Genomic DNA, 25142 nt, shown 5'->3' with positions numbered 1-25142 from the left:
TCTGTTCTTTCCCTCTAGCTCATGCAGGGCCGGGGAGTGGTGTCTGGTAAAGAGGAAGCAGGTTCGTTGCAAGTCCATAATCACTCCATGTAAAAGAAGAATGGAGTTAGAAGCAGCCCAGGTGATGACATGACAGGTTAAAAAAAAACCTAAGTGGAGATGGAAATGGGAGAGATCACTCAACACAGAAAACACCCAGGTTCAGTTAAGGCTCCCAGATGGATGAATGCGGAGGAGAAAGGTGCGAGGCCCAGATTCTCAAACATATTTAGGGGTCTGTCATGGGCAGTGGATGAAGCTTCCCTTGGGGGATGCTCGCTCCCTGTCCTGTCTCTTCTGCCCATGGCCCACCCACACTGCATCCCTCCTCTGCCCCAGGCCCCGCCCCTGCTCTGCCCCCCTGCCGCTGCTTGCCGCATCCCTCCTCTCCTCCACACCCCGCTTCCCCTGAAGCCCCCACCATTTGTGCTCGCCACATCCCTCTCCTCCACCCCCCACCCCTGCAAGGTCCCCACCACCCGCAGCGTTCCTCCTCTCCTCCCCACCACGAAGCCCTCACTGCCCGCCACTCACTGTGTCCCTCCTCTTCTGCATCCCTCCCCCGCGAGGCCCCCACCATCCCAGGGACGCGGTGAGCAGCGGGTGGAGGGAGCCACCTGGGGGAGGGGAGTGGAAGAGAGGAGGGACTCAGCCAGTCTGCGGCGGGCGGTGGGGACCTCAGGGAAGGGGCGGAGCAGGGACAGGAAGAGGCGGAGCACAGGCGGGGCCACCACAGCTCAGGCAGCTGACAGCAGGTGATTGGCAGCTGCGCCAAGGGAGGCTTACCGTCCCCTGGCCTATTATCCCCACCACCTATGGTGTCTATCTCCCATTGATTTCAGTGGGAGTTAGGATCTAAATACCTTTGAGTATCTGGGCCTGAGTGGTGGCCAAAGTGGTTAAAGGGAATAGGAAGGTTGCTTCTCTAGGGAGGAAAAAAAGGCACTGAAGAGAAAACAGATACATCAGTAAATGGGGTGGGGGTTGAAATCAATGAAATTTGAAATGTTTCTTTCCAAAATACAGTTCGAATAAATGTTGTTTATAATGGGTGGTGGCATTCAGAAGCCTGAACAGAACCACACAAGACCAAAATAAATGGAGGACACTGGCGGATGCCCTGTGCAGTGAGTTACATGAGGAGCAATTGCAACATCACTGCAATAAGGAGATAGTAACCGTTAATTTCCAAATAGGATGCCAGTCAAATAATTTCCAAATAGGATGCCATGTCATGATGCATACAGAACACTGCCAACTGATAGCTAGGTAAATAAATGCAGAATACAGCAGACTATGGAAAACCAGGCTTGTCTTACTGTTAGCTTTTATGTCCCACACCTTTTCTCTTTCACCCACCTGCCTGATCTCATGATAAACCCAGATTGTAAACTCTCTAGGGTGAGACTGTATTTTTACTTGATGGTTGTCCAATGCCTAGCACCAGCAGGCCCTGATCCTCGGTTGTCTCTGTGCTGTTGTAATACAAAGAATAATAATGATAATAGTTTCTTTAATTAGTCCTGCTGCTCACTCAGGTGGAAGGAGTCTGATGCTCACAGGGCTGAACTACTGAACTGCTTTTTAAAAGCTATACAAACTACTTAGAAAACCCCACTGAACGGTAACTACCCCTGGAGGAATGCACACTAGGGTACTGAACTGTAGCATCTCCCAGGCCAAGGCCTGTTCCTTGTTGCTCACCACCACAAATTTAAAAAGTTATCAAAGGCCAAGCACTGAAACCTGGACTAAAGAACAGATGAAACCCAGTGATACTGTTTCAGAGAAATGGGGACATCCAAGGGCATCAGCAATAGGAGATGAATGGTTTCACCAGCCACCTCTCTGGTTACTCATGGGCCTTTCCCGTCACACACTCTGTTCTTCCATCCACCTTCTAGAGTGCTCAGAAACCTGCCCCCTCACCTTTGAGAGGCTAGAAACCACAGTCACACTCACAATCCCCCCTCTTCTCTTTACAATGGAAACACCCTCCCTCTTTTTCCAGTGCCACTTGGAATCCCCCACCTATTGGGCTAGTAACCTCTCCTTCCACCGCCTGACACACTCCTCAGAGCCTCAGCCCTGGGAAAGTTCAGACACTCCTCTGATTATACCTAGAAATGCCCTACTCCCTTTGGTAACGGCATGAAATGCCTGCGACTCCAAAGGAGTGAATGAACCAGTTGTGCCCAGCTCAGGGCATGAACCCCAGCAGTTGCCAGGAGACGTCACATTCCACTGATGCAGGCAGCCCAGCGGCGGGATGCCCCAGTCACAGAGTGCCCTGTGACTGGGCTAATCCCAGTCGATAAAGTGATGCAGCCCTAATGTCCAGTGCGGTGGTGACCCAAATGCCTCTTCGGGGAGCCATGTACGAAGTACCCTGTGTTGCTCAGCGTGGAGTCTGAAAACTCCTGCAGGGAAAGAGCTCCTCCTGCCAAGCGTACACTGGGAACTGCGTTGGAGAAGGAAGGTAATTCCTAGGGGTGTTTCTAAGCCTCCAGTGGGTGACAGGCTGGGCTGGGCAATGGTAGGCAGAGGGCTGTTGCTATTTATTTATACTGAAGGAAAAAATGTTTTAAAAGACTGGGCGCCATGAAGTTATGCCTGTATCTAACCACGTGGTCTCAGTGTGGGTCTACATTGCAGTGGGAGGGGTGGTGGCAGGGAGGGTGGGCTAGCTTGAATTTATCTGGCTCAGCTAAAAATAGCAATGTAGAGGTGGTGGCACCGACTGCAGTACAGGCTAGACAAGTTTGCCCAGAGCCCTGGGACGGACGGATGTTGCTAGCCCACTCTGCCACCCCTTCGCTGCTATTTTTAGCTGCACTAGCTAGATTAAAGGTATGCCTACGCAAGCTGCAATCACACTGCGGATTGCAGCTTAGACATACCCTCCGTCCTGATACCCTCCCCCATTCCCTCCCCCCCCCCATTGTTGGTTTCCCTCACTCATTGTGTCTTGTCTTTACGGAGGTCGTCAGCTCTCTGGGACAGGGACTGTTATGTCTGTAAAGCGCTATCACCATGGGACCCTGGTTCTGTTTGGGGCCCTTGGGTGCTAACATAATACAAACCATAGGTAATAACAATGTCAGCCAACCTGCTCCATCTCTGTTCACACTGGAAGCCTCATTACAATGTCTTTTGTGCTCACTCTCATGCTGTGAAACAGAGGCAACACCTTCCAGATACAGCCCACAAATAGATCTTTACCTAATCCACTTACTCCTTCACAGATGCCTGCCTCCTCTGTTTGTGTGTGTGGACAAGTAAGAGGTTGTCATTGAGAGGGTTGGTCTTGGGGAGGAGGGGTACGGGAGTTGGAGTCAGATAGAAGTCAGATCTCCTATTTATTTGGTCCCTATCTAAAATGTCTCCAAAGTATTTAAAACTATATGTTTCTGTTCTATTCCTGGTTCTGCCATAGACTTCCAATGTGAGCTAGAGCAAGCCATTTCATCTCTCTGTGCCTCAGTTTCCCATCTATAAAATAGGGATAGCAATTCTTCCTTACTTCAAGGGGCTGCCATGGGGATAAATCTGTGAATGTCTCTGAGGTGCTCAGATACTGCTGTCACGAGTACTGCAGAAAAGCCTGTAACTGGAACAGGAAAATGTTACTCATTGCAGTGTGTACTTCTCCATTGCCTTCACTGATGGTGACACATGGGTTAGTTGGGAGCCCAGGAGAAGCCTGTCTCCAACCCCAGCAGACCCCGTCCAAACCAGAAAGTCCTTCCTCTCAGGAGAAGCAACCTGAGCCACCGGAGACTCCAGGAGGGCATTACCCAACCTTCTGCAAACTGGACAAGGGCCTCCTTCCCCTTGGGGAAGAAAAAGAGACTTTAGGAGTGGGGCAAGACCCAGCACACCCCATACTAGAAACCCTCCCGACTCTGCAGGGATGCAGCGGGAGCCAGCAAAACTTTCCGGGGAGGTTGTAGGAAAGCTGACAAAGGTTCTGTCCGTTGCCCAGCACACCCTGCAACTGACCAGATAGCCCTTCCCAGTCTGCAGTGCAAGTGGTTGGGGCAGTCAAGGGACTCTGAGGAGGGGCCGGAGAAGCAATGAGGGAGTGAATCATTTTGCTTGTACATTGTAACCCTTTCAGCCAGTGCTTTTCTGGTTTGCCCATTGTGATTGTAAGCTCTTGGGTGCAGTGACCTGTCCTATCCTGTGTCTGTGTGGTACGAAGATCACATATGGATGCCTTATTATCGTGATTTTACTGTGTTAATATTTAATCATACCCTTGAAATGATTAGATGCACCAGTGCTTATGGGTACTATATCAAGCAACATCACAGAGTATCTTATATTTAGTCTCTATGTTCTAATTCATTCATTCAAAGTAGATCAGAGAAGGGGAAAAGGGAGCTTTCTTCTCAGCTACCCCAAAGGTTAACCTGGCTAACCTGTGCTAAGTTGCATTACATACATTGTGAAAGCCTAAAGAAACTCTGCCACTTTCTACCCTCTCAGGCCTTTGTCTTTTCTCTTCTGAAAGTCTTGATACCTGGGCAATTCTTAATTAGTAATAATTCATAATTATTCATAATTTAGGTGCTTTCTTTGCTACAAGGGTCTCTGCTCCTCTGCCTGCCATTTGCCTCTTTGGATTTCCCCCAACTTCAGTTGCAGGTAGACATGTTCTGAGTCTGATTTTTCATTTTATTTGATGCTTTGCTGCACCCACACCTGGGCTGAAATTGCACATAGCAGGTACTGAGCGTACATTGCATTGTGTTCTCTGCAGATATTACTGAAACCTTTCTCCACTTACGTCAGAAGAGCTGAGACAAATGCTCAGAGTGCTTTAGAAAGACACAGTTCTATAAGCAGTTTTGTAAAAGCATTTAATAAATGAAGCAGGATAGACTGAACAAAGCATGTGTAGTAAAAGTGCAGCTAACAGGAAAGTCCTGTTCCTGTTGGGAAGAAAGGTTCCCAACCCCCGCTCTTCCCGGGAATATGGGAAGGTAGGTGTATGTGGTCAGGAGTCTAAACTCAGGGGCCATCACTGTCAAACAGAGACATTGTTGTTTGCAGTGTTGAGGTAGCCGTGTTGGGCCCAGCATATTAGAGAGACAAGGTGGGTGAGGTAAGAAAAGACATTTAAACAGAGAGGTGTCATACTGACTGTCCAGCACAATGAGCTTCTCTGATTGCTGACCCAGAGTGCCGTGCTGTGCTGTTCAGCAAAAACTGCCCCAAAGTTCACAGGTGTATTGTTACTACAACAAGCTGCAAACCAGATACGACTGGGCCTATTCACTCTGTCGCCAGATATTGTTGCCAGGTCCCCCACAAGGAATATGCTGTAACAGTCTGCAGCATTATTCTTCATTATTTCTTCCTTGTATTATTTTCCATTTTCCATTGTTGGGTTGCTGATTCTGTGGCAATGTTGGTCAGGGTGAAAGCAGCAATCTTACTACCCAGGTCGACTTGGCAGTGACTGAGGTTCAAGTGTTCTGTGTCATAAATACCGAGATTCTTGCAGGACAGTCTGGCTTTCATTAAGTGACTTTCTCTGGACATGCACGTTATTTAAGAATCCCCGTTCTATTTGCATTTCATTGCACAGGATTTCAGACCCACAAGCTTGAAAGTTGGAGCAACATAAATGTTTAGTTACATTACATATAGGGGAGAAATGGAACATATGACCCAGGGCACCAGCCTGTTGGGATCTAATGGTAGGATTTGACATGCTGTAGGAGTGCAAGTCCCAGTGGTTTTCAATAGGATTTATACTTCCAAGTCACATGGTTGCTTTTGAAAATCTGACCCTAAAGGAACTAACAACCCACCTCCCTCATTTTGAACACACTGTAATCTTGAGGTATTGGAAAGATGCTAGCAAAACAGGGAAGCTTGAAATATATGTTTTCTCTCTTACCTACTCAGCCAAGCATCTGACACACAATGAAATCTCTTGCTTAACAAATTAAAAAATAAGTCATTGATGATAGTTCTTTGAATTTCTGCAGGACCTTCCATCTGAGGTTCTTGCAGCACTTGACAGAGCTTAAAGAGTTAAATGGAGTACCATGGTCAAGACTCAACACATTAAGACTATGTCTACGCTACACACCACTGCTAGCAGCATGGAGGGTATGTGTAGCCACATGCTGCAGGCCGTAGCCATAGTGCGCGTTGTAGCTACATATGCCAGTGAAAGGCTCGTGGAGGGTGAAGGCAGCAAAGAAAAGCTTCAGCAGCTCTCCACTGAAGAAAGGACCCTTTACCTGCTGCTTCCCCTACCAGAGCCTTTCCCCACTGCTGGAATCTTTTCCTACCATGGGGAAAGGCTCCGGCAGTTGGGAGGCAGCAGGGCTTGACACTGGTAAAAATATCAGTGTAGATGGGGAGGCCTGGCTTGGGTGAGTAGAGAGCTGTGTAGGGAAAGTACATGGATACCCATTAACTGGGTCTTTACTCTGCTCACCTAAGCTGGGCCTCACCATCTACACTGCTATTTATACCCACGTATGGCCTCTACACACTGCCAAAAAAGAAGTGTGCCCTGCAGATGTACCCTGAGAGAAGAGGTGGGATAAATTAAAGGGCCTTGAAGGTAAGGACTAGATGTTTGATGTGGTGGAGAAGGGAAGTCAATGGAGGGACTGTACAAAGGGAGTGACATGATCAAAATGATGAGCTAGGAAGATGATTTCGGCAGCAGCCTCTTGAATGGACCTGAAGGTAGTAAGGTAACTGAAGCCGAGACCAGGCAGGAGGAAATTACAGTAGACTAGACGCAAGTTTCTTTGGGATTGGACAAGAGCTTCAGCCAGGGGCGGCTCTACCAATTTTGCCGCCCCCAAGCAGTCGCCGCTGAATTGCCACTGCTGCAACAGTGGCGGAGCTGCTGCCCAAAAGCCACCGCGGCGGGAAGAGTGGCAGAGCGGCCGCCGAATTGCCGGTGTGGGACACGGACGGCCGCTCCATTCTGAATGCTGCCCCAGGCACCTGCCTGGAAAGCTGTGCCCGGAGCCGGCCCTGGCTTCAGCAGTTTGGACAGAGAGAAAAGGCCAGATCTTGGAGCTAGGCCCTGGATGTGAGTGTCCAAGAGAGGGAAGAATAAAAAATTATGCCCAGATTATTCTGACTCTGTGTTGAGAGATAGGGCATGATGGTGCCTGAGTGTTTCCACAGAACTTGGATTTGGGTATTTATTGAGAATTTCCCCTTCAAGTGCCACAGTGATCCCTAAAGGAAAAACAGTTCAGTGAACTTGTTTTCTCAGATCTATGGTGACCTGAGAACTGGCAAAGTAACGAACAAACGATTTTTTGTCTTGTAAGAATTGTTTTGGCATTTGAAAAGAAATACCGATAGTGTTACAGTGAATTCGCCTTGTCACATTTTTGAGAAATTGCAGAAAAGCAACTCTTTCTATATCCATATTGGACTGGAGTCCAAGCCCTTCCAAAGAGATATGCTAAGATTGTCTTAGTTCAATAAATGGTTACACTCAATTAGCAAAGTATTGTGTGTATAAATAACACCTGTTTGGATTAATCTTGGAGTTCTGAGGCCTAATTCTGATGCACTGTAACTTAGTGGATAGGGCCTTGGACTGGGACTCCGGAGGTCTGGGTTCTATTCCTGACTCTGCCACTAGCCTGCAGGGTCATGTTGGGCAAGTCACTTCCCTTCTCTGTGCCTCAGTTTCTTCATCTGTAAAATGGAGCTAATGATACTACTCTCCCTTGGAAAGTGCTTTGAGATTAATGGATAAAAAGTGCTGTGGGAAGTTATTATTCAGCTCTTATACCAATATAAATCAGAAGTCACTTTACTGAAGGTAATGGAATTACACTAGGGCAGGGGTTCTCAAACTTCATTGCACTGTGACTCCCTTCTGACAACAAAAAGTACTACACGACCCCAGGAGCAGGGACCAAAGCTTGAGTCCACCCGAGCCCTGCCACCTCTGGCAGGGGGGAGGAGAGGCAACACCCAAGCCCCGGGGTGCGGGGGCCAAAGCCAAAGTCCAAGGGCTTCAGCCCCAGGTAGGGAGGCCTGTAAACTGAGCCCTGCCACCCACGGCTGAAGCTCTCTGACTTTGGCCTCAGGCAGTGGGGCTCGGTCTTTGGCCCCAGGTGGTGCGGCTGGGACGTCACCTTCAGCCCCAGGCCACAGCAAGTCTAACACCAGCCCTGGCGACCCCATTAAAAAGGGGCCATGACCCATAGTTTGAGAACCCCTGCACTAGGGTAAGAGTGATTTAAATGGGAGGAGCATCAAACTCTTGGTTTTGACACATGACTAGTGATGTAGAAAGTCATATTGTTACACAGCACAAGAGTGGGATGTAAATAATATCCCTTCATGCTGAGGGGAATGACTACTACTCATGTTGAAGGAATGATGCGATGTGGAGCTACGTTGGGATTCTGTGTCAGAGATGGAAAGAGGACTTGGTGGTAGCATCCTTATGGGAAAGCTCTTGAAGATCAGGCAACTGATATGACTTTGGCTTAGGACAAGTGTATGTTAGATTGCTTTAAAGGGGAACTCTGCAAGTTGGGTGGGGAAAAGTGGTTTGGCTTCCCACTTCCTGTATGAAGGCAGTATAAGGGACTTAAATACCTTCTGCGCAGGTATGAATGTCTCAGCTCTTTCTTCTTAGTCAAGCTAGGCAATACCCCTTTGGGTTTCTTCTCTGCAGAACAGACTAGTGGGGAAAATACTCAGGGACAGAGAACTATAGCAAAAGATTTTTCAGGAAAAGATAGGAATGGGTGCTGCACTACTTTAAAATGTACAATACTATCTGGGTAAACTCAATCAAGTGGCTGATTACCTGTCCTCGGCTTTACAGTACTTGACAAACCCACAGAAAGGGGGGTTAGCCAGGAAAAGGCTAATAATGCATTGACTGGTCTCTTTCTCTTGTCAATCCCAAATCATTGTTAGAGGCACTGCCCAAGGATGTGTGTTACAAGAAGTTCTTAGATATGTTCATCAGGGTTGGCCAAAAACTGTTCCAGATTATTTGGGGGCTTATTTTCATGTGAGACATGAATTGTCACCATGGGTTGATCATGGTCTACTTTGGGGCTCCCAGGTGATAGTACCAAAGGCCATGCAGGGAGAAGTGCTGGCCCACTGCCCACAAAGGGCCCCTTGGGGTAGTATGTATGAAGCAGAGGTTTTGCACAGTGGTATGGTGGCCAGGAACTGATTAAAGAGTTGGTCAGAAATTGTGAACCATATTTACTTAGTGGTAAATTCTATAAGCCAACCAGTCTACCCATGATTCCTACCCTGCCACTCCCTGGGTCGTGGCAGTCAATCAGTCCTCATCCTCACAGGAAACCTGCACAACACCTTCAAAAGTCAAACTTGGGAGCTTACCTGGGAAACCCCTTTTCTGGCCTTCACACTCAGCGAGACACCAAAAATCATGGACTCTGGTTTTATGTCTCATTACAAGAACCTATACCCTACTAACTCTCTTTTGTCCTATGACTGCAGAGATGTTAATTGCCCACTTCATTCTGAATAGTCTCTTGCAACATGTATTAACTCAGGCAGACTGGTTTTCTCTCACTGATTCCTTGGGCACAGTCCATCTGTCTTTTGTCTTACACTTAGCACAATATAAAATTTTTGAAGTAGGGACTTTTTTTTGTTTTGCCGGGGAAGGGCATGTGTTTGTACTGTGCTGAGCAAAATGGAGCCCTGATCCATGGCTGTGGCTCCTATTTACTACCTCAGTATGGATAATAAATAATTATTATTATCATTGATTTGTGAATTAACTATGGGAACAAACCACCAAGGGAAGTGGTGGATGCTTCGTTTCTCGATGTCTTCAAATCAAGACTGGCTGCCTTTCTGGAAGATGTATTTTATTCAAACATAAGTTGTTGACCTCAGTACAGGAGTTACTGGGTGAAATTCTATGGCTTGAGTTATAAAAGAGGTCAGATTAGATTATGTAATGGTCCCTTCTGGCCTTACGCAATATGAATCTATGAATGGCTGTCTTCCCACTATAACAGGGGTTCTCAAACTGGGGGTCGGAACTCCTCAAGGGGTCGTGAGGTTATTACATGGGGGGTTGAGAGTTGTCAACCTCCACCCCAAACCCCGCTTTGCCTCCAGCATTTATAATGGTGTTAAATATATAAAAAAATGTTTTTAATTGATAAGGGGGGTTGCACTCAGAGACTTGCTGTGTGAAAGGGGTCACCAGTAAAAAGGCTGAGAGCGACTGCACTATAAGATATTTGTTGGGCCTGTTGTTGCTACAAATCTGTCAAATATGTGATCTCTGTTTATATTTAAAAGTTTTAAATGTGGTTTTAAATGTGCCTGATATTGTTATGAGCACAGCCTGTATATCCCCTCCCACACCACACACGCTTGATTTGGGTGCTCATTCCAGTGAGAGAAAACAAGATCTTAAGTCTTCAGAATCTTGCATCAAAAGCAAGATCTACGGAAGTGACATAGAAGATGTCCTCAAATCACGTGGGACAATTATTATTTTATTTTGTTATTCATTCAGTGTTGAGAAAAATCATTTTGTCTAAGAAGAAGGAAAAACCCCAACAACCTCACACTACATTACCATAAATGACAATGGTCACTGTAAAATTAGCAATATTGTATGAAATACCAATATTAAGCATGGAAATGCTTGTGGCCTTTGTAGCCAAACATAGCAAATTGGGTCCTGATCCTGCCATGAGGTCCTTGTGGGTGGAATTCTGCATTGTGTACAGCCCTGTTGACTTCCGTTGGGCTCCATATGGACACAGAGGTCTGGCTATGCAGAGCTAATTGCAGGATCAGGGCCCTAGATGATCCCATCCCTGAAGAGCTTACATTCTCAAAGACAGACACAGAAGAGACTAGACTCACTGGACTGCTCAGAGAAAGTATAACTGGGTTCAAAATAGAATTAGATAATTTCATGGAAGATAGGTTAATCAATGGCTATTAGCCAAGATGGTCAGGGTTACAATCCTGGGGACAGGACAAGAGGGGATGGATCACTCAAAATAGCCCTGTTCTATTCATTCCCTCTGAAGTACCTGGCACTGGCCACTGTCAGAAGACAGGATACTGGGCTAGATGGACCACTGACCCACTATGACCATTCATCCATTGTGAGTTTTATTTGCAATCATTAAAGCACATCTTCTAATTATTAGTTAAATCAGCGAGGAATTGAACCTTAGCAAAGAGAAAAGGATAAATAAAAAATTCAACTATTGCCTGAAAGCATTTAATACTTCCACTCTACAATAAGGGAGACAAGGTGGGTAAGGTAATATTTGTTATTGGACCAACTTCTGTTGGTGAGACTAGCTTTCCAGCTACACAAAGCTTTTGTTGAGGTCTGCGAAAGATACTCAGGGGGTCACAGCTAAATACAAAGTTGAACAGATAGTTTAGCATAAGTAGTCAGAACATATTCTAAGAAACCATTCAAGGTGCAGTGGCCCATTAACACCTGTATAGTCATCAAACAAAAATGGGGGGGATTGTTGTAATAAGCCATAAAACCAGTGTTTTTATTAAGATCCTGATTTTTAGAGTCCAGCAAAGTTACGAATTTAAGCTCCCAAGCTCATCTTTCGAAAGAGTTGTGCAGGTTTCTTTTGAGGATGAAGACTGAGAGGTCAGATATAGAGTGATCACTTTGTGAAAAGTGTTCACCCCCAGGTGAACAGTTGTTTTTGTCTATTACCTTTTTCCTGTGTGAGTTCATTCAAGAGCGTAATGATTGTCTGGTTTCAGCCACATAGTTGTTATTGGAGCATTTAGTGCACAGGATGAGGTACACCATATGTTGGGATAGATACATGTAGGACCCAGGGATCTCAAAAGATGTGTCGTGTAGGGGGGAGCGTTGGTCATTGTAACAATGGAGATATGTTTGTCGGTTTTGCATCTGTTGTTCTGGCAGGATCTGGTGCTGCTTTGAATTGGGGTGTCCTGATATGTGGGGAACTTGCTTCTCATGATGAGCTTAGAGAAGTTGGTGTGGGAGGATGTTAAAAGGCCAGAAGAGGGGGGTTCAGGAAAGATTTATTTCAGGATGAGGTTCCTTGATGAGTTCTAGTGTGGGGTGGTATATGACAATTAGGGGTATGTGGTCAGAGGAGGTTTTATTTCCTCTGTGGAGAAGTAGACTCTGCTGACTCCACCTAAAAGAATTCTTTCATAAAAATGATGACACAATCACAATTACCTCATCCACACCGATGATTCCATGGCTCAGGAGATCAATTTGGTGACACGGGCCTGGCAGAGTTTTAAAATCTGCCCCTGCCATTTAGCGGGTGTGTCACGGAGTCCCTGGGCGGTGCTCTGGAACTGCTCCCTACGAAGTCAGGCAGGACTCTGGGGAAGTCTCCTTTCTGTGAGCAGACTGTCTTCAGGACACACAGCTCATATAACTTCCCCCTTCCTGGGTCTGACCTCAGAGCATTCAGCATCCTCTGCCCCTCCATGCGCTTCCTACAGCGAGTCCGCCCAGGTGGGGTTCTGGGGAAGCCAGAGGGTCCTGCCCCCGCAACTTCGCAGTCAGAGGTGACCCTCAGCCAGCCAGTAAAACAGAAGGTTTATTAGACGACAGGAACATCTAAACCAGAGCTTGTAGGTGCAGAGAACAGGACCCCTCAGCTGGGTCCATTTGCGGGGGGCGGGGGGGGGGGAATAGGCAGTGAGCCAGAAAACCACGTCTGCACTTCACTCCATGTCCCCAGCCAGCCCCAAACTGAAACTCTCTCCAGCCCCTCCTCCTCTGGGCTTTGTTCCTTTCCTGGGCCAGGAAGTCACCTGATTCCTTTGTTCTCCAACCCTTTAGCTCTCACCTTGCAGGGGGGAAGGCCCAGGCCATCAGTTGCCAGGAAACAGGGTGTCAGCCATTCTCTGTGTCCAGACCCCTGCACACACCTGCCCTCTAGGGCTCTGCAATGATCATACACCCTTAATCCACCACATAGATACTTAAGAACTGCCTAGGGGAAACTGAGGCACCCCCACACTATTCAGAGGAAACATTAAGAACAGTCCTGCTTCATCACAGGGTGTAAAGACACTGCTGCTGGTGGACATTGGAGCATGATCTGACTCATAAAATACACCACAGACCAGAGATATTTTGCATACTTTGCCTTGCGGCCAGTGCAGTCCACGCTATCTGGATATGGCAATGTGAAAATCACTTTGCTGGACAAGATAGATCTCTATGTGACATATCATCAATAAGACGTGGGAGTGGTCCCATTTGACATGATCCATTCTGGGGTCAACCTCCTCAGACTGGATCTATTCCGGACACTGAGCTTTGAAGTATTAGACGGGCAGAATACAGAAATCCACCTTGTGGAGAACAGTTGGTGAGACGTACTCCCCAAGGTCTCCTCTGGTCTTGGCTGTTGCCATGGGTGGCCATGGGTGGCTTCAATGGGCACCCCAATTATACAACCATGCCACAAACCTCAAAGAACGTATTACATCAGCTCCCACACTAGCATACTTTGCCTTATGAGCCCCTACTTTTGTCACGTGTGATGCCTCACCTGTGGCTCTTGGTGCTGTGCGCTCCCAGATCCAGCAGGGAGGGGGTGGAACACCCACTGGCAGTCACCTCCCAAGTGCTCTTCCCAGCTGAGCAGAAATAGTCGTCAGTGGAGCAGGAGGCCCTAGCATGCATGTGGACATGTGAAAGGTAGCATCATTATTTGTATGGCTTCACTTTCACTTTACACATCGACCACTGGGTGTTAACCACACTGTGAATGCCATCCAGGTAGACTCGCAGAATACAGAAATAGATGGGCTGATCACCTACATCAGTACAATTTCTCAGTACAATACTATCTGGGTATACTCAATCAAGTGGCTGATCACCTGTTCTCAGCTTTACTTGGCAAACTCACAGAAAAGGGGGTTATGAGCCAGGAAAAGGCTAATAATGCCTTGACTGGTCTCTCTCTTGTCACTTCCACATCATTGTTAGAGGCGCTGACCACGGATGTGGTGTTACAAGAAGTTCTCAGACATAAATCCGATGAAGTGAGCTGTAGCTCATGAAAGCTTATGCTCAAATAAATTGGTTAGTCTCTAAGGTGCCACTAGTACTCCTGTTCTTTTTGCGAATACAGACTAACACGCCTGCTACTCTGAAACATGTTTGTCAGGGTTGGCCAAAATCTGTTCCAGATTATCTGGGGGCTTATTTTCATGTGAGACAAGAATTGCCACCATGGGCTGATCATGGTCTACTTCGGGGCTCCCAGGTGATAGTACCAAAGGCCATGCAGGGAGAAGTGCTGGCCCACTGCCCACGAAGGGCCCCTTGGGGTGGTATGTGTGAAGCAAAGGTGTTGCGCAGTGGTATGGTGGCCAGGAATTGATAGTCACATTGAAGAGTTGGTCAGAAATTGTGAACCATGTTTACTTAGTGGTAAATTCTATAAGCCAACCAGTCCACCCATGATTCCTACCCTGCCACTCCCTGGGTCGTGGCAGTCAATCAGTCCTCATCCTCACAGGAAACCTGCATAACACCTTCAAAGGTCAAACCTGGGAGCTTACCCGGGAACCCCCTTTCCTGGCCTTCACATTCAGGCTACGGCTACACTACACAGCTTTTAGCATCCCGGCTGTGTCGCTATAGCTGTGCCACTAAAAGTTGCACCGTGTAGCTGCTGTTTGTCAGCTCTCGTGCCGACAAAACACTTCCACCCCCACGGAGCGGCGTTTGCGTGGTTGGCGGGAGACTGCTCCTGCCAACAAAGCGCTGTTCACACTGGTCCTTGTCGCCTGCAAAACTTTTGTCTTTCGGGGGTGGGGGGAAGGGGGAGCCGGGGAGGTCGAGGTTAACACCTCTGAAAGACAAAAGTTTTGTCGTTCAATTGCCAGTGTAGACCTAGCCTCAGCTAGACACCAAAAATCATGGACTCTGGTTTTATTTCTCATGACAACAACCTGTACCCTGCTAACCCTCTTTTGTCCTATGACTGCAGTTGTGTTAATTGCCCACTTCATTCTGAATGGTCTCTTGCAACATATGTTAACTCCTTATGCTTAACTGTCTGCTCCACCTTGTATTTAGCTGTGACGCTGATTACTGTTCCCAGATCTGAGGCAGAACTCACTGTGTAGCTCGAAAGCTTGTCTCTTTCAACCTTGAGAGGTACACTTTCAAGAAACAAAGAAGTAACAGGACTTGAGAGGGAACTCATGAGCCAGCCAGAAAGCAGAAGAGTGGACAAGCTTCAAGGCAGTTGGGGACATATAACAGTGCAGTTATTTCTTGGAGAACTCTCCATAACAGTGTGCACCTTAGGACAGATGAAGGATTAATTTTCTCCAATGAGTTTTTCGGAGCAGGACAGCCCACTGGACCAGCCGTGCAGAGCAGGACCAACTGCCAGCAGGCATATAGATGCCAGAACCATCTGCAATGTATAATGGAAATATTAGGGAGCTGCAAGGAATAAGTAGCAAAAGGGTCAGATAATTTAGGAACAAGGCAGTGTATTGTATCCCAATCTGCCAGGACTTGGAGCCCTTGCAGCAGCTGAAGGGTGTGAACAATCCACCCTATGACATAAATATATGACTTCTCCTTTTCCCACCCAAAATAATAGCATCTAAAGGTAAAATGTATGTACAAGTATTCTATAATGCACTGAGATTAGATAATTAGCTGTCCACCTCAACAAAGGTATTCATATAATGAGCTAGGTCTATCCCAATAGGATTCAGTGTCAACCATGTGAAGTATAACTATCAAGAATACTGAGCAAGAAAAAAAATTGAACGAATTAACAAACCAGTGGTGCAGAGTATAAAGCTGAGCCAGGATGCTGTAGTTTCTATTCTTGGAGTCACCCCAGGATTCTAGTAGTTTACAGTAGTATGAAATGAACAATTATGGGAAGGTAGATAAATATTCAAATGCACTTGCAGTTCATACGATCTCATGAATAAATGTACATGTCAGTTTGTATATTCCAAAGTCAAACTGAATTCTGCCCCTGCATACCAGGGTCCCAAGTACTCTGGCAGAATGAGCTGTCAAGTACTTCTTGATACACTGTACCACAGTGGTGCCCAAACTTTTCCTGTTGCATCCCCCTTACCAGTAACGGAATCTGTCCGCTTCCCCCATTCATTACTGCACAGTTGGCTGAGAAGAGCTGCTTGGACTGAAGGTGGAGCTGGGGGCTGAACTGGGGATGGGGGAGGAGCTGGGGCTACAGGCAGAGCTGGCCTGGGGGCAGAGAGGGAATGAGGGCGCAGCTGGGCTGGGGGCGGAGTGGAGCTGGGGCTGGAACTGGGCGCGGAGCCGGAGGCGGAGTGGGGTTGGAGCTGGGTTGGGGGCAGAGCAGGGGGTGGAGTAGAGCTGGGGCCGGAGCTGGAACTGGGCTTGGGTCAGAGTGGGGCTAGGTGGCACTCCCTCCCCGCCCACTGTGAGGGCTGGCCCAGGACTTGCTGCATGCCACCCCAAAATGTTCCTCTGCGCCCATGTAGGGCGGTGAGCCCCACAGTTTGGGGAGCACTGCTCCACAGACAAAGTCAACACCCTTCCTTCCTTTATGCTAAACAATGTACTAGCCTGCTCGGATGAATGGGATAGTCTGAAATATAAGGGTAGAGGGGATGGATGAAGATGGATGTATGTGCAAAGTGAAGCCTCTGGTTCACAGTGAGAGGAGGAAGAGGGTATGATGAGCTTTTCAGCTCACATGAAAAGAGTGATTGGGGGTGTACGGGGTTTTCCTCCCACAAAGTAGAACAGGGAGTGTGTGAGAAAGGTGTCATTTCTGGGCAATGCGTGGAAAATAAGATAAGCTGCAATCTCTTGACTGTAGCAGTTAAGAGGTGGGATGGGGAGAGTCAGATATGTGGCTTGTACAGGAGAAGTAAGTGACATGGTGAGGGAGGGGGTTGTGAGTTCAATCCTTGAGGGGGCCATTTAGGGATCAGGGCAAAAATTGTGGATTGGTCCTGCTTTGAGCAGGGGGTTGGACTAGATGACCTCCTGAGGTCCCTTCCAACCCTGATATTCTATGACTCTATTGGTGTCTCTGTCTAATAATGGCCATATTGTCTGGTTAGGCCTGTGGACCACATGTGCTGGCTCATAGTTTGTGAGAGTTTATAGCCCATATTGGAAATACACATGATATAAGAGAGGAAGATGAAGAGAATTTCTGGTAAGCAGTGTCAGGTTGGGCAGGGATAGAGGGGCAGATTGAAGGCTATTTCTGGAATATCCAATGTGACATTTTACACATGTTCCTTTTTAAAAAGAGATTATATAAACTATTAATATATTTGAATATGTATTTACTTGCCCTTAACTGGTGATTTCCATACTTTTAATTGTTTAGGTTTTTACCGCTAATGTTCTTCAAGATACATACATAGCAGCAACTTGAAATGAATGTGAAAGAAGTTCTTTGTCTGTTAATAACAATACAGCCCATATTCCGTATGCTATAGATCTTTTCCGAGCACTGAGAGCTCAGATAGCTTGGCTCTAGGCAGGAACCAGTCTGTCCCACTGCAATCCAGCTTGAGTGTTAAGGTGAAACATCTGCTACTTCCTTCACATATTGGATTTTAGTCTGTGAGCTTCCACCTCACTTTCCATTTCCACTCTTGCTGCTGTTATTAGAATGGACTTTGTCTTTTCAGTCTTTACTTCTTCTGTAAAACTCCTCCGTCTCCTGTAGCAATACAGTAAAATAACAGCCCTTGGTTAGAATCCAGCACCTCCCTGAAAGCTCCTTGGTAGAGGATAGAAGGGAGTGGATATTGAAGCCATCTGTTTGCAAACAAAACCTTGGAGCTCAGGTGCAACGTTCATTTAAAATATGCAATTATGATTTTAAAAATCGAAACAAATATTTTAAGCTTTAAACTGGAAATTGATCAGAAGTGGCCACGCAGCCCTGGGGCAAAGTTCCTTCCGTGTAAGAGCCTGCTTAGTAAACAGGCCCGGCTGCTGTTTCTGAATGGTTTGATGGTGCTCGCCCTATGTTAGGCACAAGGCAATAATGATGAAAAAGGCACCGAGAACTGCTGAGATCCTGCCTCGGAAAGGAAAGAGCACAGCCTGCTCGCCAAATACAGATGATAAGAAACACGACTGACAACAACTGATTCCATCATCTTATAAGCATCGTCATCCAAGACTGCCCCAGCAGTGGCCGGTACGACTGGCCCGGGGTTCCCTGAACTGCTCAGGTGGCCCCCGAGCCAGGTGCACCGGCCACTGCAGAAGTCATGGAGGTCACAGGAAGTCACGGAATCCATGACTTCTGTGACCTCTGTGACAAACTCGCAGCCTTACTGATGACTTATTACTGTTTAATTTATCAATTTGTTCTGAAACCTCCTCTATTGACACCTGAATCTGGGACAGTTCCTCAGATTTGTCACCTAAAAAGAATGGCTCAGGTGTGGGAATCTCCCTCACAGCCTCTGCAGTGAAAACATATGTAACATTCATTCAGCTTCTCCACAATGGCATTGCCTTCTTTGAGTGCCCCTTTAGCACCTCGATTGTCCAGTGGCCCCACCAGTTGTTTGGCAGGCTTCCTGTTTCTGATGCACTTAAAAATTTTTTTTTGCTGTTAGTTTCTGTATCTTTTGCTAGTTCCTCTTCAAATTCTTTTTTTGCCTGTCTAATTATACTTTTATACTTGACTTGCCAGAGTTTATGCTCCTTTCTATTTTCCTCAGTAGTATTTGACTTTCAAACCTTAAAGGAGGCCTTTTTGCCTCTAACCGCTTCTTTTACTCTGTTGTTTAGCCAGGGTGGCATTTTTTTGGTATTCTTACTGTTCTTTTTAATTTGGGGAATGCATTTAATTTGGGCTGTGCATTTAATTTCAGCCTCTATTATGGTGTTTTTAAAAAGTTTTCATGCAGCTTGCAAGTCATTTCACTCTTGTGACTTGTCCTTTTAATTTCCATTTAACTAGCTACATCATTTTTGTGTAGTTCCCATTTCTGAAGGCCAGGCCTGCTGTGGTGGGCTTCTTTAGTATTTGCCCCAATTTAATTATACTCTGGTTGCTATTACCAAGCGGTTCAGCTATATTTACCACTTGGAGCTGTGATCCACTTAGGACTAAATCAAGAATTGCCTCTCCCCTGTGGGTTCCAGGAATAGCTGCTCTAAGAAGCAGTCATTAATGGTGTCTAAAACTTTATTGCTGTATCTTGTCCTGAGGTGACATGTACCCAGTCAATATGGTGATAGCTGAAACCCAGTATTGAGTTTATGTTTTTATAGTTTTTCTAATCTCCCTGGGCATTTCACAGTTACCATCAACATCTTGGTCAGCAGGTCGGTAATATACTCCTATTGCTATACTCTTATTATTCAAGCATGGAATTTCTATCCATAGAGATTCTATGGTACAGTTTGATTCATTTAAGATTTTTACTATATTTGACTCTATACGTTCTTTCATACATAGAGCCCAGGAATGCTGGAACAATGTGTACAGTGGGGGTGCTGAGAGCCATTGAATCGAACTGTAAACCCTGTATATGATGGAAACCACGTCAAGCCAGGGGGTGCTGCCACATCCCCAGCACCCCTAGATCCAGCACCTGATAGTGCCACTCCCACACCAGCATGACCTATCCTGTCACTCCTATATATTTTGTGTCCTGGTATAATAGTGTCCTATTGATTGTCATCATTCCACCAAGTTTCTGTGATGCCTGTTATATCAATGTTGTGAAATCCATCTTAAATCCAATGTATTTGCACCAATCAGACCTCATTTACCTCTTAGCAATGTTGTCCACTCATTATTAGACAACTTATTCCCCTATTGACACCTCTGCCTCACAGACTCATTTCCAAGAGTCACAGAGTAAGCAGTTTTATGTGCCCATTTCAAGCTTAGAAATGTTAATCCTGATTTTTTTCATTGTGCCTTTATTTAATATAGTTAATCATTTATGTAATAAAAAGAATACATCAATGAATCCTGCCTATGCTGCGTATGGAGTGATGTGGCTAATAACTCCATGCATGCTAGGGATTGTTTAGATTCAATTATCTCATTCCTTCTATGCCAGGCTACTTACCATAGTTTCAGTACGATGATCCACCCCAAAAGGATGAAAATGATTGGGAAGACAGTAGAGACAGCAACTTTTGAGGAGACACAAAAAATCAAATCTGTTAGCAGATGATATTGTCTGAAACACTGCAGAGTGATTAGCATGGTTCGAAAGAAAATAGCAGTTTCCCCAAAGTTAATTTAGAGAAATAGATGTCAGGAAAGGGATAGGAACTCGCCTCCTTGCACTATAGAGAAAGAGAGAGCTAGCTGTATCCCAGCACCACGACAGCGCTGTTTACTCAGCCCTCCTGCAGAGCTCCGACAGAAGGGCCAGAGAGATCCATATTAAGAGCATTCACCACTGCAGTTATGGCGAAGCCATTGTAAAATAGCCTTGGGATACAAATGCCTCTATCATGGGAAATATTTGTGATGCTATTTACTCTGTTCATTTAATTTCATTCCATCACTCCCACTTATTACTTGTCGTGGGTAGTACCCATAGTAGCACCCAGAGGTCCCAGTTAAGACCAGAACCCATACATACACATAGTGAGAGACAGTTCCTGTCCCAAACACCTTACAATCTAGTTGCTTGGCTGACACAGTTTCGGTTTGATTTGTATAGTTTTAGGGGTACTGGCTTCATGGGTGAGAGCTGCACCTTTCTCTGTGATCCTTATAGAGCCAAGTTCACTGTCAGTTCTCAGCAAATTGATTTTCAATGGGACTCGGGCACCTAACTCCTTTAGGTGCTAAAGTTTCCACCCGAAGTGACTTAAATGCTTATGCCCCCTTTTACCACCCTGAACAATGTATGTCCTTCTTTGGGGTTTACATCTGTCACAGAATAGTAGGTGATTATTGTGTGGTGCAAAATGTTCCTTAGTTCTGATTGTGCTGGGTCCCTTAAGGGAAGTCAAAAATTTAAAGGGGGAAAGTGACTGTCCTAAAGGAGGGAGAAATACCACCAATGAATGAGCTGAGCCTGGTGTACCTGTGACAGGCAACATCACCGATGGGACATGGGACAGCTCTGATGTAGCTAAAAAGAGAGAAATTCCTGTTGTTTAGTGTGCCGGGTCCCTTAAGGGGAGTCACAAATTTAAAGGGGAAAAGTGACTGTCCTAAAGCAGGGAGAAATATCATCCATGGATGAGCTGAACCTGGTGTACCTGTGCAGACATGAAGCATCACTGGTGGGACATGGGATGGTTCTGATGTATCTAAAAAGAGAGAAATTCCTGTTGTTTAATTATTGATGTATTGCTTCCAATGAGGGTTGGTCATTCATGCAAATCAGAGTCGTGCTGAGGTGGGCACTTGCATCTGAGAGCTCACTTTCATCACACAGAGATGTTATAATTGCCATGTTTGCTTTTTAAACAACCAATCAACACTTCCAGCCTGAGAGTGTGCCCAGTCTACTGCCTGTTATACATGGATGCGACGTAAACTGCAGCATCCAGTGAACTGAGATCGATCTCACCAAGAGGCTCAGTATTATTCCATGTCAGCTTGGAGAGGAAGGATGGTCCAGCCATTAGGCCTCCGACTTAGACATTAGGAAACCAAGATTCAATTCCCTGTTCTGCTACAGGCTTCTTATGTGACATGAGGCAAATGACTTAGGCCTAGATTCATAACGGTACTTAGACTCCTAATTTCCACAGAAATCAATTATAGATCTGGGCCTTAACCTCTGTGTGCCTCAGTTCCCCATTTGTAAAATAGAGGCCATAGTACTGCCCTGCTTCATAGGGGTGTTGTGGGAATAAATACATGACAGACTGTGAGGTGCTCGGATACTATGGTAAGGGGGACTGTATAAAGACCGTATATAGATCTGCCTACAGCCCACTGAAGTCCCTAAACCCCCAGTGCTACAAGAGGGGCTCAGATGAGACATCATTTTCTGAAGCTTTCACGTGCGTGACCTAGTGTCAGTGTGTTGTGGGATGGTGGATTTGCTCTGAGTAGTAGCAGTTAATGCTGCTGGATTGCGGGTTTGGAGACCTCATCTATGATAAGGAGACTTTTTCCCTTGTCTGGCAGTCGCGTGTCTGGAGAAACTGGGTCTGCACAAGGGTCAGGCACAACCTAGCCCCAAACTGATCTTTACTTTTGCTGGTAGCCATGTGCATAAGGTGAAAGAAACCCAACACTACACTGCAGCATGGCATTTCCTCTTCCCTTTCCCAGGGGTGGTTTCCACATCCCAGTCAGAAGCTCTGAGGAGTCCCCATATTTCCCTACACCTGAGGCACTGAGGCACAGCCAGCTGGAGATGGCTGGTACCTGCACAAAGGGGAATGAATCTGAGCTGGATCTAACACCTCATTCATCAAGGACTAGTCAGTGCCAGAGCACCCCATCCTACCTGTTATTGGAATTGGTTGTGTCATCTCTTCTCCACTCCTGCTGTCATTAGTGCACAGCAGACTTAGCCTTGTCCAGAAGATTTTCCCACTCTCTTCCTTACACGTGCTGATATCAGAGGTTGGGGGTCGAGCATCATAACCTCTCAGACACTTGTAATGCAGTTCCTGACCTACGGCATAATGTGTCATCGTAGGTGTGGCATGTTCCACAGGGCTGGGTATCCCACAATAACCTATGAAATCCAAAGGAGGCAGACAGTTAGCTAGGTGCTATTTTTATCCCATTGTGGCTATTATCACATCAGCGAGATTTGCAAAGGCACAACATGGGCCTACCTGGAGAAAACCAGCCTCTCCCAATTTTTTGGGGCAATATGAAAAATACTGCCATTTGATCACACAGTAACAACTGCTCCTAGCAAGTGGGATTTATAACCGCTCTGTCTGAATCAAAGATGACAAAATCTAATAGAAAACATTAAAGGGTGGGATTTTGAAAATACTCAACATTGGACTTTTTCTTCTCCCATGGAAGTCAATAGGAGAAATATGTTACAGTAATTAATGAGTGGTACCTGCTGTGTCAGATGGCACTATGGTGACTGGATTCTCAGGTGCACTGCTCTGTGGTTTTCTTTCTGACTGCTGTGAAGTAGCCATGGAGACCCCTATGGAGAAGATTAAGCTTAGTGTTTTTTTCTGTAAGAGAAGCTGATATTCTATAGAATCATAAATGGAAAAGCCCCATTTGATTGCGTAGGCCAACCCCTGCCAGTACAGGGTTGTTCCTTACAGCGCATAATCTGCTTCCACATAATTCAGAGTATTCCATATATGCCTTCTTAGACCTTCCTCTGAAGCATCTGGGTCTGGCCCCTCTCAGTTTACTGGACTAGATAGACCATTGGTCTGATCCAATCTGGCAATTCCTATGTTCTGGTGGGGTCTAGTTTAAAAAGTCGCAAGTGGCAGGGTTTCCACTATCTACATAGAGAGACTGTTCCACAGCCTAGTACACCATATTTCAATCCCAGGAAACTTTCCTTATATTTAACCTAAATATTCCCCATTCTTAGTTTGAAGGTAAACATAATTGTTTCCTTACTTGGTGTGTTCCTGTATTGGTTAATTGTGCATAACAGGATTAGATATAAAGAAAAAGCATGTGGCACCCAGGTGGCTTTGCTATACAAGCCTGTGATTTACCTTTCCAGAGATGACATCCCTAAATCCATTTCCCTTCTAAAGTACAACAAAACAGGACAAATTCAGCCCTGGTGTATCTCAGTTTAAATCAATGGAGGTGCCCCCATACTCCAGAAGAGCAGCATGTGGGTCAGCACATGTGATGGCCTCCACTGTCCATTCTTACTGATGTCTATGAGTGTACACAACAACAACCACAGACCACAATGGAGCATCCAACACGTTTCTGAAGCACAGGGCTCCTAGCAAAGAAGACTGGAACCATGGGTGTGCCCCAGGGGACACAGAGACAGATACACGTTTCCTCCACCAGAGCAGATTGAAATAGATTGCATCAGGTAAGAGGGAGTTTGCTCTTTGTTGAAGAAGAATGAGTCGGTGATGGGGGCAGGGTGTTGGAGGGAGTCATGACAAGGAAAACCCATTGTGGCCTCACTGACCCTGGTCCCATGGAACCAGCAAAATTAACATCCAAACCTCTGCTAAGTAGGTCAGGAGGCATGAAGGCTCTACTGTGGCCAGAAGAGACTAAACCAGAGCAGCAGCAGTGTGAGAAAGGTATAAGGAAATAGCAAGTCCTCCTCCCACTGGTCCAGCTGTATTGGGCAGCTAGTGAGGTTTGCGTTTGATTTGTATGGTTTTAGACGTAGTAGCTTCTTGGGGCAGGAACCACATCTTTCTCTGTGATCCTTTCAGGACTGAGTTTGCTGTCAGCCATCAGCAAATAATAAATTAATAGATTCCCACCATAAGGAAATTTTCCCTGATATGCTGCATGTTGATTCTAGAACTGGGACTGAGAACCAGAGCCACTCTGGAATTAGGATGGTTAACATTGTATAAACACCCAGATAAATAAAGAGCAGTTTGGATTCATATTCAGATCCAAATTTTCCCAAAGTTCAGAGCTGCGGTTTTGGTCTGGGCCCATCTCTGTTTTGTTCCTGACAGAAACTTTGTCCTCTGACAGGTACCATATGTCTTTCACTGTGTAAGCTGTGTGGTTCCACTCCTTCTATTCACTCAACTTGTAGGTTTCAGAGTAGCAACCATGTTAGTCTGTATCCGCAAAAAGAAAAGGAGGACTTGTGGCACCTTAGAGAGTAACAAATCTCCCCACTGTATTTTCCACTGAATGCATCCGATGAAGTGAGCTGTAGCTCTCGAAAGCTTATGCTCAAATAAATTTGTTAGTCTCTAAGGTGCCACAAGTCCTCCTTTTCTTTCAGCTTGCAGTATGACTCTAAATTGGTCAGTTTCACTTTCTGGTTAGAGTCTGTTTTACTTTCCTTTTCTTATGCACTAGCTCAACCCTGTGGTGTTTCCAGCTCTGCAGGAAATGTTTATTAAATAGAAATAATAAAAAGAACCCTTTTTTAAATTTCATTGTACACACTTCTATGTATATTAAGTTTTGTATTGTCAG

At 46.0% G+C, this 25142-nt stretch overlaps 1 protein-coding gene across 1 annotated transcript in view; it reads right to left on the bottom strand.

The window, feature by feature from the left end:
• Window positions 1-17647: 17647 nt before the first annotated feature.
• Window positions 17648-25142, bottom strand: part of IL2RA (interleukin 2 receptor subunit alpha) — a 33930-nt gene continuing 26435 nt past the window's right edge. The window contains exons 3-8 of the mRNA XM_073331977.1: window positions 23086-23178; window positions 22510-22743; window positions 21305-21355; window positions 21127-21174; window positions 20152-20218; window positions 17648-17768 (exon numbers count right to left, since the gene is read on the bottom strand). Of these exons, the coding sequence (XP_073188078.1) occupies window positions 17648-17768; window positions 20152-20218; window positions 21127-21174; window positions 21305-21355; window positions 22510-22743; window positions 23086-23178 (614 nt within the window). The remainder of the gene's footprint in view (window positions 17769-20151; window positions 20219-21126; window positions 21175-21304; window positions 21356-22509; window positions 22744-23085; window positions 23179-25142) is intronic.

This window comes from Lepidochelys kempii, chromosome 1, assembly GCF_965140285.1.
Source record: "Lepidochelys kempii isolate rLepKem1 chromosome 1, rLepKem1.hap1, whole genome shotgun sequence".
NCBI classification, from domain to species: Eukaryota; Metazoa; Chordata; order Testudines; family Cheloniidae; genus Lepidochelys; species Lepidochelys kempii.
Note: the sequence above shows the minus strand (reverse complement) of the source record. Positions and strands in the feature narration are given on the sequence as shown.